This window comes from Cryptomeria japonica, chromosome 2, assembly GCF_030272615.1.
Source record: "Cryptomeria japonica chromosome 2, Sugi_1.0, whole genome shotgun sequence".
NCBI lineage: Eukaryota > Viridiplantae > Streptophyta > Pinopsida > Cupressales > Cupressaceae > Cryptomeria > Cryptomeria japonica.
Window position 1 is genome coordinate 392,343,053 of NC_081406.1, and position 21,156 is coordinate 392,364,208.

The window sequence follows — 21,156 nt, forward strand, 5'->3', positions numbered from 1 at the left end:
AGATGGGCATGTCATAAACAAAACAAGCATTGAAAGGTTGTAAGTTTCTTTAAGAAAGTAACTAAAATATTGGATTAGCACTTCACATTTTTTTTATTCTCTTTTTAATTTTTTTTTTTTTCTTCTACCGTGGCCGAGTCTACCCTATGAGAATTGTTGGGTCTGGCGAGTCTAAAAGACTTGGCAAGTCTCCAAGACTTATTGGGTACCCTGGTCCCGAGTCCCTAGGACTCATCTTGACCCACTCACCTTGAGACTCACCGAGTCTTGGTGAGTCCAGGTGAGCCTTGTAACTACAGTCAAGAGTATTGATGTGAGTTTATAGCTACCCAGCTGAAGGATTGTATGTGGAACGTATGAAGTGGCAGACTTGAATTCTTCATTTATAAACCCAAAAATCTAATCCATAGTGCAACAATCAGAGTAAGTTCAGTTCCAGTTCTGTTTATTTCTTTAGTGGTGAGTTATAAGGAGATTAATGCCACTGTAGTGGGTATAGTAAGGTTCAGAAATCTGCATTTAATAGCGTTTTTTAGAATTTCAGGATATTAATTAAATGAGACAGCAGTATCTGCATTCTCAGTAACATTTATTATCAGATCAGCATTATCAACAGGTATTTACAGCTACATTTTAAGGACAGGGGATTAGTTTTCAGTTATTGTTTACCTACAGCCTTTGTGTAAGGAAATTGGATCAGAGTTGGAGGAGAATTTGTATGCAACTACAGCCAGACATGTTACTATGAGTTACTTTCCTAGTTGCACCAAAACTGTAACAAGAGTTGAATGTAAGAGCAGTACTCTGTGGAGGTAAGCACATCTTGTTTTAGCCAACAGAACCCTGCAACAACTTGCAGCAGTTCAAGGTCAGAATTATCTCTAAGTAATATTTATATAACTTTTCCCAGCAATGTTGAAATTGCTGTCTGTCTGACAAAAATGCCTTAGATATTTTATGAATGTTGGAATGAGTTTATGATAAATTGAAATGATTGATTTAGACTTTAAGATTCAGCTGCTCTAAGTGTTCATAAGTTCTTCATAATATCTTGGGTGCAAAGTGTTTGATGAAATGCCTATTGACATCATTAGCAAGTTTATTGAAAAAAAATGGATAGGGACATTACATTTGGAGAATTCAAAATCCAGTCAAAATTACTATGGGGCTGAGGAATAGTTTAAAAAGATTTATTTTACTGGGCGACAATTTTATTGCAGGTGAAATTTAGATCTATACAACTTTCTAAGTCTTTTCTTTTGCAAATGAGATACTTCACCACTAAATAAAGGAATTCACATATTTTAATTTCGAGTTATTCATTTTTGACCAAGTCACTAAAAAAAACATATAATTGGAGTATCCTTTATTTGATTTTTGCTTAGCACCAAGTAATGAAAGTTTTCTAAAATGAGGCTCTTGTTATGATTTTGTGAATTTTATTCTGACCTACATATTACAGCTAAAATTAGAATTAACTGCTCCAGAGAAATTTAGCACAAAATTTATTGTATTGTTGACCGTATCTACAATTCTATAATTTACATTAGTTGTGTCCTAAATATTCTCACAAAGATTGTTGTATCTTTGAAAATTGATGAAATAATGTTGTACTTGTTATGTCTCAGGTTTTATACTCTCTTGGATTGGCATGCGACAGATGCAATGCCTTCGGTGCTTCCTAGTTTTATTCATGAATATCTTGTTATTTTCTCTTGCAATTGCATTGCCCCTTCAGCATCAATCACATCCTTTGATGATTAATGTTGGGGCCCTTCTATCGCTAAATTCAACAATTGGGAGGATCAGCAAGATTGCTTTAGAATTTGCTGTACAAAGAATTAACCAAGAACAAAAGATATTACGTGGTACAAATATATTGTTGAAGATTATGGACTACAATTGTAACACTTTACAAGGTGTTACTGCAGGTATATATTTTTAGATATTGAATATGTACTGGTCCTTTGAATTGTACTCAATCAATTCTGATTTTACGACAAGAGAAGTTTTATTAGAAACATTGAATTGATATGATTACCATGTAGCCAAGATTTTGAAAATTGAGTAAGAAAATTCTTTAGATTTCTATACAAGTGGCAATGAGATGGGACATTAATGCCACTGCAGCTAATGTAACTTTATACTAACTAGATGGTGACTTGATATGAAGTTCTTGGTTCCTTCAAAATCGTTTTCAATTGAACTTAATGCTTAGTACTAAATAGCTATAAGAATTTCCAAGCAACAATAACATACCTACATTTTTTGTCATAAGTTACATGTGTAAGATTAATACTTTCCTTATTAGAAATGTGTGCAAAGTTGTTATCACAGATAATCCAACTCCACATCCTCATAGTCTCGTCCTTCTTCACTAGGACAACTAAAGAAGCAAAGGGACTTGAACGGGGTCTAATGTGCCCAGTATGGAAGTAAGGACCTCCTTCAATGGCCTTATTTCTATCTACCATGCATGAAAAAACAACCAAAAAGTAGTTGTTTGCGGCCATCATAAGCTCCATATCTCTTTCAAGGTTCCATACTCGCTACGCCCAAGATTCCAAATCAAGTATAGAAAGTTGAAGTCCCATAAATTTGCAAATAAGAGCGTGATTGTTTAGATAAGCAACATCCATTGAAACTGATTCAGGTTAAACTAGCAACACAGGACGATCCTGGCTTCTCTGTAAACAACCATTCACTTTCTTAATTTTTGAAGCCCCGTCTCTGAAGAAGAACCAACACCAGATGACAACTTGCTCAAATGCCCAATGGCATTTGCATGCAGCGATGAGGATGGCTCTACAGAGCCCATGCTATCAAATACCAAAGGCCTCGTAGAGACACCACTCTCCTCCATAACAGACGAGGGGACACCACAAAATCCAAACCCCGGACCCAACCCTTATTAGAGGAAGCCCACAACACAAAAAAAGCCCAAAAAGGGCACCCAAAGTGAAGAGAAAATAGGCAGAAAATAACACAAAACCTGCTCCAAAATGGACTGCAAACACCAGTCCCATGCGCAGCACAGTACCGTCACACCCCTAGGTACTCATTCCACCCAAACACCCCACATGTAGCCTCAACACTTACACACAAATAGAAGGAAAGCATGGCTAGAATATTAATTACAATATAATAATTTAATAATTCTTTATATGGAATATTGAACAAATATGATATTTTCGGCGTACTTTACCTATATTCTTCTAAAGATAGGTATGCTAGTACCATTTTGAGTGGATTTTTGTTGGTAATATTCTAACTTACATTTGTAATAAAAAAAAGTTTTAAATTTCATAGTTCACCTTTAGTCAATGGGGAATTTAAAACTCATAGTTCACCTTTAGTGGATGGGGGAATTTCCAACACCATCCTTATTTCTGAAACCATACCTGCTCCCTGGTTTGATCTTTCAGGTAACTTCAGTTTATTAAATAAATTTCCTAGATCCACTATATCATAATTTAAGCATTCTTATTTTCCTTATAGTCCCTTAAATATTTGCTCAAATCTGGTTAATTTTCTGAGTTGGTTGAGAAGAGGTTGTTTTTATTATGTGCAGCAATGAAGTTACTTGAAGAAGAAGTGGTTGCCATAGTAGGGCCTCAAACATCAGCTGTAGTCCAATCAATTGGTAAGGTGGCAGAAGCAGTTCGTGTTCCCTTGGTTTCATTCTCAGCAACAGATCCATCACTATCACGAATACAGTATCCTTATTTCACAAGGGTGGTATTTAACGACGACGTGCAGATGACAGCAGTTGCTAGCATTATTGGCAATCATGGATGGAAAGAGGTAGTGGTTTTATTCACAGATGACAATCTTGGGTGGAATGCTATTGATTCCTTAAGTGGTGCACTAGAGCCCTATAAATGTAAAATTTTGTACAAAGTAGCACTTCATCCCAATCTAGATGTGTTAGAACTGTACCATAATCTAATTCAACTACAGCACATAAAATCTAAAGTATTTGTAGTCCATATGCAACCTAGTTTTGGGCAAAGTGTACTTTCTGCTGCCCATAACTTGAGCTTGCTTGATGGAGGTCACGTGTGGATAACCACAGATGCAATTACAAGGACTTTGGATGCAGTATCCTCTGATGTTGATCTCTGGAAGGAGTTTCATAGCATTGTTGGTGTGAGAAGCTATATGCCAATGTCTTCAAAGCTTAAATCTGTTCAATCTGAATTGAGGAGCAAGCTGGGAGACAAACATGTAACAGATCGATCACTACAAGCATATGGATTTTATGCATATGATGCAATATGGACAGTTGCAAAAGCTCTGCATGATTTCTTGGGAAAGCATAGAAATTTGTCTTTTACGCATGCTTCTTTGCATGCAGCTGCAAGCGGAAGAGTTGGTATATCAAAGTTTAAGGTATTTGAAAATGGACAGTTTCTTTTAAATGAGATTTTGAATGTTAAATTTTCAGGTGCAACAGGACTTGTGAAACTGGATACAAGAGGGGAACGAGTGGGCACTTGCTTTCAAGTTGTGAAATTTACTCACAAGAAACTGCTTATTGTTGGGAAGTGGAAAGAAAAAACTGGATACTATCCAATTCTTTCAGATGTAAATGGCAAGGGTATTGGTCACATAGTATCTGGGGCAGCTACAAGGTATCAAAGTGTGAGTCATGATATTTGGTCTAGAGGTCATTCCAAAAATCCTCATGACTGGTATTCTCAAAAATATTTAAGGCCTCTGCGGGTTGCATTTCCTAAAGATGCCATGCAGAGAGGGTTAGTCTCTGCTACAGTAGACAGGAGCAATGCAACAAATTTTCATGGTTTCATTATAGATGTATTTGAAGCTGCTATTGCATATCTTCCTTATAATGTCAGTTATACTTTTATACCTCTTGGGAATGGAAACTCAACCCTCAATATTGACTATCTTCTCGAGAAGATTGCTGACCAGGTGTACATTCTGAAACTTGATTAGAGGATTAGCATACAAGTCATTTTTAGCTATATTTATTTTCAGAGTAATATAAGTAAAAAAAAATCAAACTGATATTATTAAAATCTGAAACATTTAGAAAGATTTAGATGTCCAAGGTCATGTGCTTTTCTTTGAATTCAATGGAATGACTAAAGAATACAGTTTGAAAAATGTGAAATCTGTTTACTAGGCAAGATGTATCTTATATAGGTCTTGGGCTTATAACAATCTATAAATGCTGTATCTGAAGAATGTTTCAGATATTACTTCACAAAAGAGGCAAGGTTTTAGGTGTCTATGGTTATTTAACTACTGTAAATTATGCATTTTTATGGAGCTAGTATCTAGGAATAATATTGAGCAATACTACCTCGACAAGTTATATTGTCTCTAAAAGATGCATCATAAATGTCATATAAATTTTCTATGTCAATCATTTCTTTCATGCTTTCTGATATGCCAGTAGCATAAAATGTGATCTGAATAATTCAAGTCTTTCTTCTTGTCATGCAGGAATATGATGCGGCAATAGGAGATATACCTATCACACCAGCTCGCTTGCAAAGAGTTGATTTTACACAACCTTATGTAACAGCTGGGCTGGTTGTTGTAGTTCGTCAGAAGGGTTATTCCTCAGAGAAAGCATGGTCTTTCTTGAAACCATTTACACCAGCTCTGTGGTTTACAATGCTGGCTTTTGTCGTTTTCACAGGATTAGTTGTTTGGGTGCTTGAGCATAGAAAAAACAAGCAATTTAAAGGCAGGCTAAAGCAACAAGTTGGCACGTCTATTTGGTGTGTAAATACTATTTTCCTCTTTTGATTCATTTCCTTATGTATAGTTTTGAAAATCTTTCTACATATTAGTTACTCAATTACTTTTTTCTTTAGATGAGATGTTCATTTTTTATGCAACATTTTTTTCCAGTAGCTTTCTGGTGAAGACTGCATCTTATGGCAACAGTTTGTAGTTGGCCATTTGGGTGGGCATTAGTTTAACAAATTCTTTATTCAAAAGCTTGAATAATAAGCAACAAAGGGAGTTGAGGATCAGATACAGATGCTTAAGTTCTCAGTTCATATCAATAAAAAAAAAAATTGATTCTCATCCAATTTCCAGCATGGATGAAGGAGAACCTTATCTTGTGATATGTGAAATGCAAGATTGATAGGTTCCCGTAATAGCCACCCTCAATTTTTTTTAATTTTTTTTGACAGCATGCAAGCTGAACATTAACATGTCAACAATGATATCAGATGTCATTAAGTGCTGATTATAATAACGGTGCTGATAAAAGCTGATAATATGTTCTGTGGTAAATGACTGCTGTTATACTGAAATGATTGCAAGTGTCATGCACCCACATAACCTAACAATTGAAATAACAATGTAAGACCTTGAAGTGGGAAGTATAATAGGTGGCTACAGGTCTGATTGCACCTTTTCTGCTGTTCATAACATATCAGACTGATATCATTGCTGTTAAGTCACTCAAATCACAATGTCAATGTGTCCAAACATACTCACAATTCGATGACTGAAAACTCCCTTCAAATTCCACTCAACACACCTTAAAATGCTGATAAAAGACTATCAATTGATGAGCAGGACAAACTAAAATAGGTCTGATTACTCTGATTTTGACTAACTGTATGGCTGATCCAGCAAGGGCAAATGATCATTTAAACTCACCAATCACTTCAGTTCTTACTCTTATTGAGCTTGGAGTAGGATTGCAACCCTAGACACCTCCAATATGTATACAAAGCCCACCTACAACAAATTAACTGAAAGATGCCGTTTAGGACTGTGCTCAAATCTGATTGGTTTGTTGCAAACTTGAATCTTTGACAGCGAGAATTTGTTTAAAGTTTTTTGACAATTTGAGGTTTTATACCTTTTGGTGTTTTATGTTTGAGATTTGGAAACCAAAATGAAATATAATTGCAATGCAAGAAAGAACTAGTACTGAAATAGGAATTTAGAGATGACTGATTTATTGACAGCAAATTATCAAACATCTAAAATCAGATATATAAACATCAGAAGCTAGAATTGGCCTACCACTAGTCCAATGCTTGCTTGAATGGCTGCTTTATTAGTTGAAATGAGTCCAGATGCTGCTACAGGAGCTACCAATGTGTTCTAACAGCTCCAAGGAGTTTTATTCCTCTAACTAATAATTACCAAAAACAAATCTAACACAAATAGACCAATTTGCTGCTGATTCTTTCAGGCCCCCAGGAGACTTCACCAAATTTGGGCAATTTTCCCCACTGATTTGCTCATAACTCTCTCTAATTGCTTCACAAACCTGAAAGAATGATTCTAATATTTATTCCTAATGCTGTCAATGAGATTTGTACAAAAAACGCAAAGGTAAACCCTTCAATTTATTTTTAATGAATTTCAGGCAAGATAAAGTGGTATGGCTGGCTCTAGAAGCTGTACGGCTGGCATTAGTGTGTTATTTCTTGCTGTTAAAACCACCCCAAGTGCTCAGATCTGACCTTTCCTGCCTTCCTTGCAATTCTGATCCACAATCTGCATGGATCGATCCTCAATTGACCTGAAATTTGTCTTTTTCTGAGTGTTGGAGTAAGAATATTGGCTGGGGTATCGTCCAACCTGCCTGAACCAAGGGTTTTCGTCTTCAATTTGGCCACGGAGCTGCTGTATCTGCTATGGCAGAATGTTGCAGAGAAAATTGAAATAAAATAATCACCAAAGAATGCTCAATAATGAATCCAAAATCACACTTATGCCTTTCTCTCCCAAGTCAAACCCCTAAAGGCATCAAAATAAGATTCCAATGGAATCTTTCCTCTCCCCCATAAGTTCGATCTGCTCAAGGGTCCACATCACATTAAAATTGACCACCTTTTAATAAATTATTTTTTCACCTAGGGGGTCGTGCCATGGGAAAAGTTATAAGTCATTTATTAAAATATAAAGTAACTTATAAGTCACTTTAATTTACTTTTTCCAAATTTAGAAAAAGTAACTTTATAACTTAATATTATAAAAGCCCCACCAAGGTAATATTTGTCTAAGTAAAGGTCCCCTTTGGCTAACCCATCATCTCCCAACACTGTGAATTTGCCTGCGGAGATGACTAACATGCAAAACTATGCAACTGAGTGATCATAGGAAAAATGGGGACATTACATTAACAACCATTACCTTGAGAAAATATTAGTAGGTAGACTGATACAGGTCTGTTTGCTCCTTTCAAACTGCTGTTCAAGTCACTTTAGACTGGCGTACAAGCTGATGATGCTATTAAAGGACGATTTGTAGCATGGAAGACATTCCAAATTGTTATTTCGCCTCATTCCACCTCTGGCAAGATTTCCAATCACATCTGGCAATGATGAAAAGGTAGTTGTAGGTCTGTCACAATAATCTACAGCTTGTGGTTCAACCCCTATTTGAGCAATCAAACCTTAAATGTGCAGTCACAAACAGTTATCATTAGATTCAATGTATCAAAGCGCCTCTAGACAACAAAGATTACCCCTCAAACAGGCAACGCTTGGAACTATGAAGATTCACACCCTTCACAAGCAAGAATCAAGCACCAATATTGTATGGAGCCTTTTAAACTATAGTTTGATCCCTCCTTAAATTCATACAGCCTGAAAAATATGAGGAATGTCATCAAAACAGCAAGGAAAAGATGTACTAAATTCAAAGATATACCCGCAAGAGTTTGCAGTAAATGGCACTTCTTGGAAAGGGAGATGGTACAACCCAAAAATAAGCTCCTCTTCAATCACTGACAAAATCTTCTAATAACCTTGCAAATTGTCATGTCCCCTTTCTAGAGTGGACATTAGAGATGGAGGAGTTGGCCTATCATTGGAGTCTCGTAGGCTAGTAGAGGTTGATTGGGACTCATTTAGTGCATATAGTGACTGGATTTTGGCTTTACAGGCAGTTTGGAGCCAGTTTGGAGCAGTTCCTTGATTTTAGGGGATATCCCTAAATTTTAGGAGGTCGTGACAGTTGCCAGTCGTGAGGTTATTCATGACCTTTCAGATGGTTTCAGTTTCAGGAGATTTGGGTGTGTTTCCTAGTTTCTAGGAGCATCCCTAGATTTTAGGGATGAGACTGCCAGTTGATCCATGATTTCCGACATCAGTCACAGACAGGTGACAGGTTCAGTTTCAGGCTTTTGGTGTGTTTCGAGCTTTCTGTAGCTATTTGGGTTATATTTTTAATATATTTAAATATTTCCTAAGTTAGCGTTTTAATATTTTAAATAAGGCTATGTCTATAGCCATTTCGGAGTAATAAGGGGTTTTTGGCTTCATCTGGATTCGTATGCCCATGTGTTATAGCTTGTTGGAAAGGTCTTGAACTTTTCTAAATGATTTTCGCTTGCCAGGGTCCTTTTGGCGCTTGGAGTTATTTTATATTGAAAAAGTGGTGTTTTTTCTATACTTGGGCGCCCAATATTGGGAAAGATGACTTTATATTAAAGCGCACTTTTCATATATCTTTAGGGTTCGATTTGGAAGGAAAGAGATATAAGGAGAAGGAAACCTAATTTCTCATTATTTTTTACATATTGAAAACTTGTTTGGTGCGATAATGCTCTCGTAGAACAATTCTTCAATCTGGGACGCAAACCCCATGATTGGTACTGGCTGGGACGTAGCCCTCAACTATTGATTGGCAGTGGATTCTTTTGGCATTGGCATTATTGGTCAGAGTGTATGCTCTATTCCTTGTGGAGATTCAAATTGCTTGGTGAGGGTTTCAGCAGGGTGGTTGAATTTCCCAGCTGGGGCGTGATTGTTTCAGCTTGATGCCACCATTATAGCAGGTACACTTTACGCTGGAATTGGTGAAGACTTTCATTCAGCCATAGCTGGTGTTCTTGGTTTGTGTTCATCGTCTACCCTTCAGTTGGTGCCATTATTGGATGTAAGCACATCCCCAGTGCGTAGGGAATAATCTGGATATTATAAATCAGAAATCTCCTTGGTACGATTTGTATCAATTCTGATTTAATTGAATGTTCTTACTTGTTTCAGCTTCCTTCCTTATTTGTTGTTCTTTATTCATTACTTGCTTATATATTCAAAAAAATACAAAAAGAAACCTAACATTCTGCAACTTCTCTCTATTCTGTAAGACCATCAGCAAAATCACAGGAAAAATATAGTTTATTATTTTAAAAATTACAGCGGATCAGCAAGGGGATCCATCAGGGATCTTTCAGTGGTATCAGAGCCTACATCCTGCCAGCCTTTAGGGTTCATGAGAAATTGTCACATCTGGGTACTGGATAAAAAGTTTTGATAATTCATTTCAGCATCTGGCTACTGGATAAATGGTTTTGATAATTCATTTCGGCATCTGGGTAGTTGATAAAAAGTTCTGATAATTCATTCCAGCATCTGGGTATTTGATAAAAGGTTTTGATAATTCATATCAGCAACTGGGTAGTTGTCAGCCTACACATTTATGCTTACAGTTGACAGCTGGTAAGACAATACGTTGGCCAAAGTCCCAAAATTGTGGAGAACAAACTTCATTTCGACCTCCGGGATCCGTTGGGATATCAGTTTAGTTACAGGTAAATACCATGGCTAGAACTAAAATTGGGCACTCAAAAGTTTCATCTTCTTCAACATGTAAAAGTAGGATGCCTCCTGCCAAAATATTTAATGATACAGTTATGAGCAGGTATCATCAGTATTGTTCTCTTCCTAAGATGATACGTGAGCTCCTTTCCTTCACACAATTTATGGGTGTACCCGGAGCAGACAAAGATAACTTGGTAGCTACAAGTTCAGATCAGTGGCAAAGAAGGAAAGAAGAATCAAGGTTGCAAGAATCAGGAATGGACAGAGAACTTTCATTTAGGGGTAATATACCTCTACATAAGAATGTTTTGGTGCCCTCAAGTTCCGATGAGTGGGACAAGAATTTATGTGATGGTTTTGTTAGACATGTGGATTCAACTCAAGGAGACATTAGGACAACTTTGGATAATGAATTGTCCTCACCTTCCGTGCAGGGGATTTCCCAAGAGGCAATTGATTTAGAGGTTAGCAATTCTGATTTTCATGACAGCAGTGAGGTACCTTTGCATCAGCTTGAGGTATCAATGTCTACACTTGTACAAGATGGTGCCAATGGGCTGTCACATGAAGGTATTCAAAATTCGGGTACCAATGATGCTTTGAATGTTGAGAACTCATATCATGATGATTCTGATTTTATAGATCAGACCTTAGAGTCCAGCCCAGTATGTTCTCTTAGTAGCACTAGATCCCAGGATCGTGAGCCAGTGGGTTGTGCGGACACATGGGATGCAGAAGAGAGTGATGACAGTGCATTTTCAGCAGTATCATCATTGACGGATGTGGTGTTCTCAGAGGCACAGAGCAGCAGTACTTTGGATGAGGTTGTATCCATGGCCAAGTGCATACACGATGTTGACTACAGAGAGGTACAGGATACAGATACAACTTCTTTCCACAATGTAGATTTTGAGTTTGTACAGTTACAAGAGAGCCAACATTCTCGGACTCCTCATCACCTGATTGGACAACTCAAGGTTGATGACAGGAGTATAGACACAGTTCTTGAGCATTTCGATGTCGCTCGCCAGTTGTTGGCTACACATAGTTGGAGCACCCTCATGATTGATGAGTAGGGCAGCAATGATTTTTCCTTACCAGAGTTTCATGCTCTTTATGGAGCCATTGGGATACTGAAGCATGAGTATTTACAGTTAGTGGTTTACCAAGATTATCTCCTTCAGAGGGTTTTTATTAGTTATGGTGCTTTGTTGAGGGAAGAGGAGGAAGTTGATATCCTCTCTCAGGAGCTTGAGGCAATTGTTGTTGCATGGGAGGATACCCAGTTGTCCCTTCAGGAAGCGAACTCCAGATTGGAGGAGCTTTCTGATAGATTGAGAGTGGCACAGACATCATCATCGACAAATATAGTATAGTGTTCTACTGTGACACTGCAAGATTCACCAGAGAGTTGTGATTTGACTCATGATATTACTCCATCATTGTTTTCACAGGCGACTAGCAGTTTGTCAGCTGGTTGGGAGTATGATACTCCTGTTGACTTGTTTCCTTCTCTGGAAAGCAAATCTTCTTTTACACCTCTTACAGCTGACGAGGGAAACCAGCTACATTTGCCAAGGCAGGAAAAACTAAAGGAGAAGATGATTCTGAGAATCATGTACTCTACTCAGCACTGACAAACCAAGCTTCAAACAAGGCTAACTCATGGGTGATCGACAGTGGCTCATCCATACACATTATAGGGTTTAGAGAAGTGCTAGACTCCATGATAGAGGAGAATGATGAGGAAGTGACCATCGAAGATGACTCCACACATACAGTCAGAGGAATTGGAACCTGCACCATCAAATTGAAGACAGGCATATCATTGCAACTCAAAGGAGTACTATATGTCCCTGGCATAAAGAGAAATCTAGTCTCTATATCAGCACTAGAGGATAATGGATACAGAGTGACCTTCATGGACAACAGAGTGTTGGCTTGGCCAAGGAATTCTTCTATCAAGAAAGCTAAAACCATTGGTCAAAGACAAGGCTATTTGTATGAGTTGTGCACAGAGCCCAACCTAGCCCTAATCCATGAAGCCACAGATGCTAATGAAGTTTGGCATAGAAGACTAGGCCACCTGAATTTTAGAGCTTTATCATCAATGGGAAACCTTGTCACAGGTCTACCTGTTGTGACGTTTTCACACATCGCCCCATTGCAAATGGGGACCCATGTTTTTTGCTTTTTAGGGTTTGTTTTTTTGGTCTTTTAGGGTTTTGTAAAGCTAGCCTTTGCATTTTGAGTGTCGCCCAGGTGATCACATGGATAAGCAAGTCCGGCTTGAGTGATGTCTTGATCCTGAAAATTTGGCTAAGTCTGTCTTGATCCTGAAAATTTGGCTAAGTCTGAAAGTCCTGATCCTGAAATTTGACTAAGTCTGGAAACTGAAAAAACCTCCAAAAACTAGATTTTGCAATATAACTCCTGGAGGTCTGAAACCACTCTCAAACATCCTGAAAGTATATATGGAATATAACTTAAAGTATAAGTGAAATGTTATATTCCATAAAAGTTATCCTGATAGAGAGTTCGAAAAGTCAAATTTCGCTCCTGTCCCTCCCAGGAGGACCAAGGCGAAGCGCTCCTGCCCCTCACCAAGGGTCCAGAGCGATAATACTTATTTGAGCCATTCCTGACCTTGTTTGGACGAATTGAGACATCAAAGGCATGGTGAAGGACGAAATGAGCATGATAGAGCATCCAGACTTGATCAAAAACAATAAAATGATGAAGTTTTTGCCTAGAAGGTCAAATTCGCTCCTGTCCCTCACTGAAGGACCAGAGCGATTTTATTCATATGCACATTTTTAGACCTTGTTTGGACATTAACTTTTATTCATAGCATGAAGCAGGATGATATCTTCCCTAGCAAAGACATTTCGTGGTGAAAAGTGAAGCATTTGGGCCTGGAGAGCAAAATTCGCTCCTGTCCCTCACTGAAGGACCGGAGCTTGAAATTCAAAATTGCCTTGTCCTTGCAGGATTTTAACAACTTGACGATTTGAAGAGGTCCAAGGAAGTGCATTTTACCATTTGAATATAATTTGAAGACACAAACATGAAGAAAGTGGACCAAATTGCAAAAATCGCTCCTGTCCCTCAGTCAGGGACCAGAGCGAAATTTCTTATAAGGCAAAATTCAGGCAAAGATCAAGCAAGTTTAGGGTTTGAGGCAAGCAAAGACGGGGTTACGGATTCGTTGAAGACAAAATTGAAGATTGCAAGACACCAAATGAGACCTATATTGGCCTGGGCGCTCCTGTCCCTCAGTCAGGGACCAGAGCGATTTTTGTCTTAGATGAATTTCTTGCCAAGTTCGAATGATTTCCAAGCCAAAGATGAATAAGATGGGGCACAACAAAACTGTTGAAGATAATTTTTGAGGGTGGCAAAGTGTAGTTGAGCTTGAAAGTACAAATTCGCTCCTGTCCCTCAGCCAGGGACCAGGGCGATATCTTAGTTATCTTGCCTTCATCCCAAGTTTTAGACCACTCCAAGTCCGGATACGTGGAGGCAAGGACATTTTTGAGGTATCTCGATGGTAAACAAAGTCACAAAGACCGCCAAATTGAAGGATTTGCACCAAATATCCCAGTTCGCTCCTGTCCCTCAGGCAGGGACCAGAGCGAAATCTTCATAAGGGCCTAGATTTTGAAGGTTTAACAAGTATCAAGTGTCCAAGGGGATCAAAGGGACCTCATTCTACATTATGAAAGTAATTACAAGTTGATGGAAGCAAGCATGAGCCCAGGACATTGAAGTTCGCTCCTGTCCCTCAGGCAGGGACCAGAGCGATATTCACCATAATTGCCAATTCATGCAAAAATCATGCCAAGTCAGGATTATACGAAGTTGCAAAGTATCAAAGGTGTCTTAAGAAAACGATATGTAAAGGTTTCAAACGTCAAAGGGTCATCAATTGAACCAAGGGACCTATATCGCTCCTGTCCCTCAGCCAGGGACCAGGGCGATTTGCACAAGATCATTCACTTTTCTTCAAAATCATGACGAGGCAAGGTCGCACAGGATCAAGATCGTTGTTTGGAAGGCAATGAACGAGGAGTTAAAATCAAGAACAAAGAATTTCAAGTAAGAACATAGGGATCGCTCCTGTCCCTCTCCAAGGGACCAGAGCGATATCACCTCAAGAGGTACTCATTTGCAAGGTCAAGTCACCCAAGTTTGAAATTCCTAGCAAAAATGCCAATTCCAACGTAAGGATGGAGATTTTAAACGTCAAAAGTGCAAGAATCAAGACCAAATTGAAATTTCGCTCCTGTCCCTCAGTCAGGGACCAGGGCGATGAGGTTTGCACTTTTCCATTTTCAAATTTTGGGCGCTCAAACATTTTTGAATTTATTTAAATGCTAAAAATCGATAAGGTTTAAAAAATTCAATTAAAATAGCATTTAAAATTAGCGCATGGGCCTTTATTAATTAATTTTTGCCTTTTAAAAATCAAGTTTATTTAAAATTATAGGCATTAAATTAATTAATTATAAATAAAAATGGGGCGCTTGATTTAAAATTTGTTTCATTTTACAAGGGTCGGCCTTTAAGTTTATTTTAAATTTGCCTTATTCACCAAAGTCGGCCTAGGGTCAATATGAAGGTGAGCGCCTATAAAGGAGGAGTAGTTTATTTCATTTTCACATCATCATTTATCATCTTTTCATATGCGATTTGGAGTATACAAAGGAAGTGCGAAATTATCATTCAAGAGGAGGTGCGAATTGTGTTCAAGGTGCGAGTCTTATCAATAGGAAGGCACAAGCATTATCAAAGGAGTTTGAGTTTCAAGTTAGGCGAACTTGCCAAGGACATTGAAGAACACATCAAAGACTCCAAGGGTGGCGAATTGATAAAGAGGACGTTCCTTATCCTTGAAGATCACGTTGAAGGCTTCTAACGTTAATTTTGCCTAGGCAAATTCCTCATTTTGCATTCTAGTGTTAGCTCTCAAGAGAGGTATGGCGATATGGATTTATTGTTTTGATTTTGAACGTTGATCGTCATAGCTTAAATTTTGAATTTTGAAATTTTGAATTCCAGTAGCCCAATCGTTTTTTAGGAAATAATAACTCAAGGATTTATTATGAAGTTTCCTAAAACTTAATCTAATCTATGTTATATATTGCAAAATCATGTTTCTAATTTTGAAATGTTGTGTAGGCATCAAATGGAGATCTCATCAAGGAAAATCAAGCCGAATCAAGGACGATCTTCGCCAGGACGATCAAGCAAGGACAAGGACGACCTTCTTCGATCCAGCCTAGCATCGACAAGGACGGCCTTCTTTGGACCAACTTCATCAAGGGCGACTTCCCCAATCCAGCGTTCCAAGGCGAGGTACATCATCATCCTGCACATCAAGGACACAAGGAGTTAGAACAAGGGCTCGTTGAAGAAGTAAATAGTTCCAGATGAATTAATTAAAGCAAGCTTCTCAACAACATCAAGTTGAATATCTACCAAGTTACAAGTGTCAAATGAGGTGAGGTGGCGTCCTAGTCATCATTTCTCCAATCAGTGAGGTCCACCTCAGCATGTCCAGATTCAATGTACTTAACTCATGGAAGGTGGCACAAACTCCGATGTACCTACCCCGGCTATCCATTGGTCGATTTTTCTAGAGGGGACATGTGTCCAAGCAATACAATTTTATCATTGGTCAAGCATTAAATGTTATGTAATGGTTGTAACAAACCCTAATTAGGGTTTTCATTGTTGAATCTTGGCCATTGATCTTGAATTGATCAAAGCCATCAAATTGTATTGAGGGCACTATATAAGCCCTGACATTTCATTTTGTAAAGGCTAATCAGAAGATAATTAGAGAGAGAGTTAGAGATAGTATGTAAGTAGTTGGAGGAGTTAGAATATAGTTGATAGAATAGCAATTAGAGTAGAGTAGAGAGAGAAGGCAAAGATTGTTGCCAAGAGGTTGTTGTAAAAGACTTGTAACTTCATTGAAGAAATGGTGAAATTTATGGGTCGATTCGACAATTTGCATGGTCTTTATACTTCTCGTATTTGATTTCATGTTATTAGATGAGTGGAAGAAATGTGCTTGATTGATGGTGGAATTCGTACATCCATACTACTAGCAGTTTGTTGATTGCAGACTTGCCTTGCGTAGTCAACTGGAATTATTCAGCTTAAGCTTAACTTCAATTGTCGCTTCTTCATTGATATGCATCAACCTGATGGTGTCTATGCCTGCAGTGATGATTTGAACATCATAAAGCTTCCCCTTGAAGATCGCACTAGCCTTGTGGAGATGGTCCTGCGATGTCAAAACAAGACCTAGTTAGAGTTTCATCAAAGATCAATCATTGCTCCTACATTCTTAGTATTAGGATTAGATCTTCTCTTCGCCCTCATCCTTTTTCCATTTTTTCAAATCTAAGCTAGTAAGAGCCTGTGTTCCAGCAAAGCAGATCGGAAGTTCAATCATCAGATGTAAGTCCCCTTGTGATTCCAGCAAATCACATCATACCACTGGAGCTTATCCACACGTAGAGACCCTACTAACCAGAACATTGGAGTCATCCTAACTGATCCTTCATGCGAATCTTCAGTAGTTAGAGACTTTATTCAAGAGAGGATAAGATGCCTTTAGGTATTTTATTCTGTGTATGATGGTGTACAAAATACACGTCAACAAAGCTTGGCCAAGGAATTCTTCTATCAAGAAAGCTAAAACCATTGGTCAAAGACAAGGCTATTTGTATGAGCTGTGCACAGAGCCCAACCTAGCCCTAATCCATGAAGCCACAGATGCTAATGAAGTTTGGCATAGAAAACTAGGCCACCTGAATTTTAGAGCTTTATCATCAATGGGAAACCTTGTCACAGGTCTACCCAAGTTAAAGCAATATCATTCAGGGGCATGCAAGGGATGTGCCCCAGGTAAAAATACTAAGGGTGCCTTCCAAAATAGTACTAGGAAAACAAGCAAAGTTTTAGAGTTAGTTCATTCTGATGTATGTGGACCTATGTCCGTACCCTCTCTAGGGGTTTTTTTGTATTATGTAATATTTGTTGATGACTACTCTAGGAAAACTTGGATCTACTTCCTGAAGTGTAAAGAATCAGAAGAGATCCTCAATAGGTTTAAATAATTTAAATCACTAACAGAAAACTACTCGGGAAACAAAATTAAAACTTTAAGAACTGACAATGGGGGGGAATACACCTCAGATTTGTTTAAAGATTTTTGTAAAAACACTGGGATTAAGAGGGAGCTTACAATACCTTATAACCCTCAACAAAATGGGGTAGCTGAAAGGAAAAATAGGACAATTGTAGAAGCTGCCAAAGCCATGATTCTTGATCAGAATCTAAATACCAATCTTTGGGCAAAAGCAACAAGCACTGCTATATATATACAAAATAGATGTCCTCACTCCCACCTTGAAGACAAAACTCCCGAGGAAGTTTTTACTAAAATAAAGTCAGATATCAGCCACCTTAGGATATTTGGGTGTCCTGTCTATATTCATATACCTAAAGAGAAAAGACTAAAACTAGAGCCTTCTAGAAAAAGGGGAATACTTGTAGGATATAGTGAAACCTCCAAAGCCTACAAAATCTATATATTTGGTCAAAGGAATATTGAACTGAGTAGGGATGTAATCTTTGAAGAAGACTTAGCCTTCAAAAGAGCCCAAAGCTCAATAGAACCTGAAGCCTATATCCCTACCCCTAACATAGATGAAGATCCTATTCCTAAGCTTCAGAGGGAGAATCTTGAGGAAACTGAAGGTGAAACTCAAAACCCACCTAGAGAAAATCTCAAGAAAAGACCACTATGGGCCACCAAAACTGTAGAAGAAGCTCAGAGGTTTGCTGCTCCTTTAGGAACCTTCAGAGAAAGCAAAATGCCTAACAAATTCAGTAGCTATGTTGCACTTATGAATGATCTTTCTAAAACTGAACCCAACAATATATCAGATGCACTTAAACATCAAGTTTGGAAGGATGCTATGTCTGAGGAGTATCAATCCATAATGAAGAATGATGTTTGAGAGATTGTTCCTAGGCCAACTAGAAAATCTGTTGTTTCTTCTAAATGGCTTTTTAAGATCAAACATGTTGCAGATGGCAGTATTGAAAAACATAAGGCCGGATTTGTAGCTAGAGGGTTCTCTCAAAAGGAAGGTATAGATTATGAAGAGACATTTGCACCTGTAGCCAGATATACCTCAGTAAGAGCTGTACTAGCCATTGTAGCAACAAAGGGATGGAAAGCACATCAAATGGATGTTAAGACAACATTCCTTAATGGTGAGATCTCAGAAGAAGTATACCTAGAGCAACCTGAAGGGTTTGAAATTCTTGATGCAGAGTCTCACGTGTGTAGACTCAAGAAAGCTCTCTATGGGCTTAAACAGGCTCCCAGGGCCTGGTATGAAAGAACTGACACTTATCTCTCAAAACTAGGCTTCTCTAAGAATGATGCAGATCCTAATCTCTACTACAAGCAAAACAAAGGTGATATGCTACTATTGATTTTATATGTTGATGATCTCTTAATCACAGGAGAAGATCACCTTATAGATCAATGCAAGAAAGATCTATCTAAAGAATTTGATATGGAGGACTTGGGACTCCTTTATTACTTCCTAGGCTTGGAAGTATGGCAAAATTCTGATAACATTATACTAAACCAAGGCAAGTATACCTTGGACATTTTGAAGAGATTTGGAATGCTTAACTGCAGACCCATGACCTCTCCAATGGAAACCAATCTTCATAAACTTAGGGAAGCAGCAATAGAGTCACAACCCACTGATCCTACTCAATATAGGCAAATGATTGGATCCCTGATGTATCTGGTAAACACAAGACTAGATATCTGTTATGTAGTTAATGCTTTGAGTTAGTTTATGTGTGAGCCAAAGGAGATACACCTGGTTGTAGTAAAACACATTATGAGATATTTACAAGGCACCTTAAACCTTGGCCTCAAATATGAGAAAGTTGATCTAAATCTACACGGATTCACAGATTCAGATTGGGCTGGAAGTGTGACTGATAGGAAAAGCACCTTAGGATGCTGCTTCAGTTTAGGTTCAGCCATGATATCTTGGATCAGCAGAAAGCAGTCTTTTGTAGCTCAGAGTTCCACCGAGGCCGAATACATTGCAACTTCCATGGCTGCCCGAGAGGCAGCGTGGCTTAGGAAGATGCTTGTGGGATTGTTTGGTGAACCTATGAAACCTACTGTTATCCATTGTGACAACCAGAGCTGCATAAAACTTTCAGTAAATCCAGTGTTCCATGACAGATCCAAGCATATTGAGATTCCATACCATTATGTGCGAGATATGGTAGACAAAAATGTGATCAAATTGGAATATGTTTGTACTGGAAATTAGACTGCAGATATTCTGACCAAACCACTTTCCAGAGTGAAGGTTGATCACTTTAGAAAAGGTTTAGGTATGATAGAAAGGTAATTTGCTTTGTAATCTGTACTTACATATCACTAAGATGTTTAATGTGTAAACTTCTTTGTTATGTTAGGACTTTTATGGGTTTAATCCCCTGTGTTCATGTCTAAGAGTTGACGATCTCTCATATATTGAACACTTGTATGTAGACATTATAAGGTGACGATCTTATGATGTTCAAACCAGTTATCATGTTGGATCTCTGGTATGCCATGGATGTGCCATGATTGTGTGGTGGTAAAACATTTGGATAAAATGTTAGTGCACATACCACAACTTGGATAAGTTGAGAATTTAACTATTCTCATGTGTTTATCCTTAAGTATTGTGTGTTTAGGCAATATTGATATCATGTGTTTAGGTGATATCTTGTCATCACAAGGTGATGAATCTCTTGTATCACATGTTTAGGTGATACTCCATGTCACGTGCTTAGGTGATATGGTTTCTTGTATCATATGCTTTGATGATACTTCATGTCATATGTTTAGGTGATGTGAACCCTTGGAGATTGATATTATAAACTATGTAAGGAATTCTGGTTATCAAGAGAAATGTGATGCTGGATGCTTTATCTGATATTTATCTTCCCAAGCTAAGAGGGAGTGTTGATGCATAATAGCTTCGGCAAGATAAGACATCTCTAACTATTCCTTTATCTGATATTTATAAATACTCTCCTTAATTCTGTTATAACTTCCTTCATTTTTGAAACTAATTTATGTACTTACTATCATCTGATAGTACCGATACTGAATCGAGGTTTTTTGTTCTAACCCCGATCCATTATCGGGCTATCATTTGATAGTCCACATTTGCATATGATTATCGGGCTTCATAAAGAAATGATTATCGGGCTATAACACATTTTGATTGCAACCGATTATAATCGGATTAACACATTTAGTTATCGGACTTAACACAATTTTTTATCATCGATTATAATCGGGTTAATGCATTTGTTTATCTGTCATAACAAACTTGTTTATTACCGATTACAATCGGATGCATCATGCATTGCCACCGATTCATTATCGGTTATTAACCATCGGTGATTGCACATTGTTTATATTACCAACGAAATGATATCTTGCAAATGAAACCGATTAGGATCGGTTAAGAAGAGGCACCGA

At 38.0% G+C, this 21,156-nt stretch overlaps 1 protein-coding gene across 2 annotated transcripts in view; it reads left to right on the top strand.

Moving 5' to 3' along the window:
* Positions 1-21,156, top strand: part of LOC131064465 (glutamate receptor 3.3) — a 134,121-nt gene that overhangs the window by 39,656 nt on the left and 73,309 nt on the right. For both annotated transcript variants that reach the window (XM_057998626.2, XM_059216655.1), the window contains 3 exons: positions 1,629-1,931; positions 3,572-4,935; positions 5,473-5,753. In XM_057998626.2, the coding sequence (XP_057854609.2) occupies positions 1,629-1,931; positions 3,572-4,935; positions 5,473-5,753 (1,948 nt within the window). The remainder of the gene's footprint in view (positions 1-1,628; positions 1,932-3,571; positions 4,936-5,472; positions 5,754-21,156) is intronic.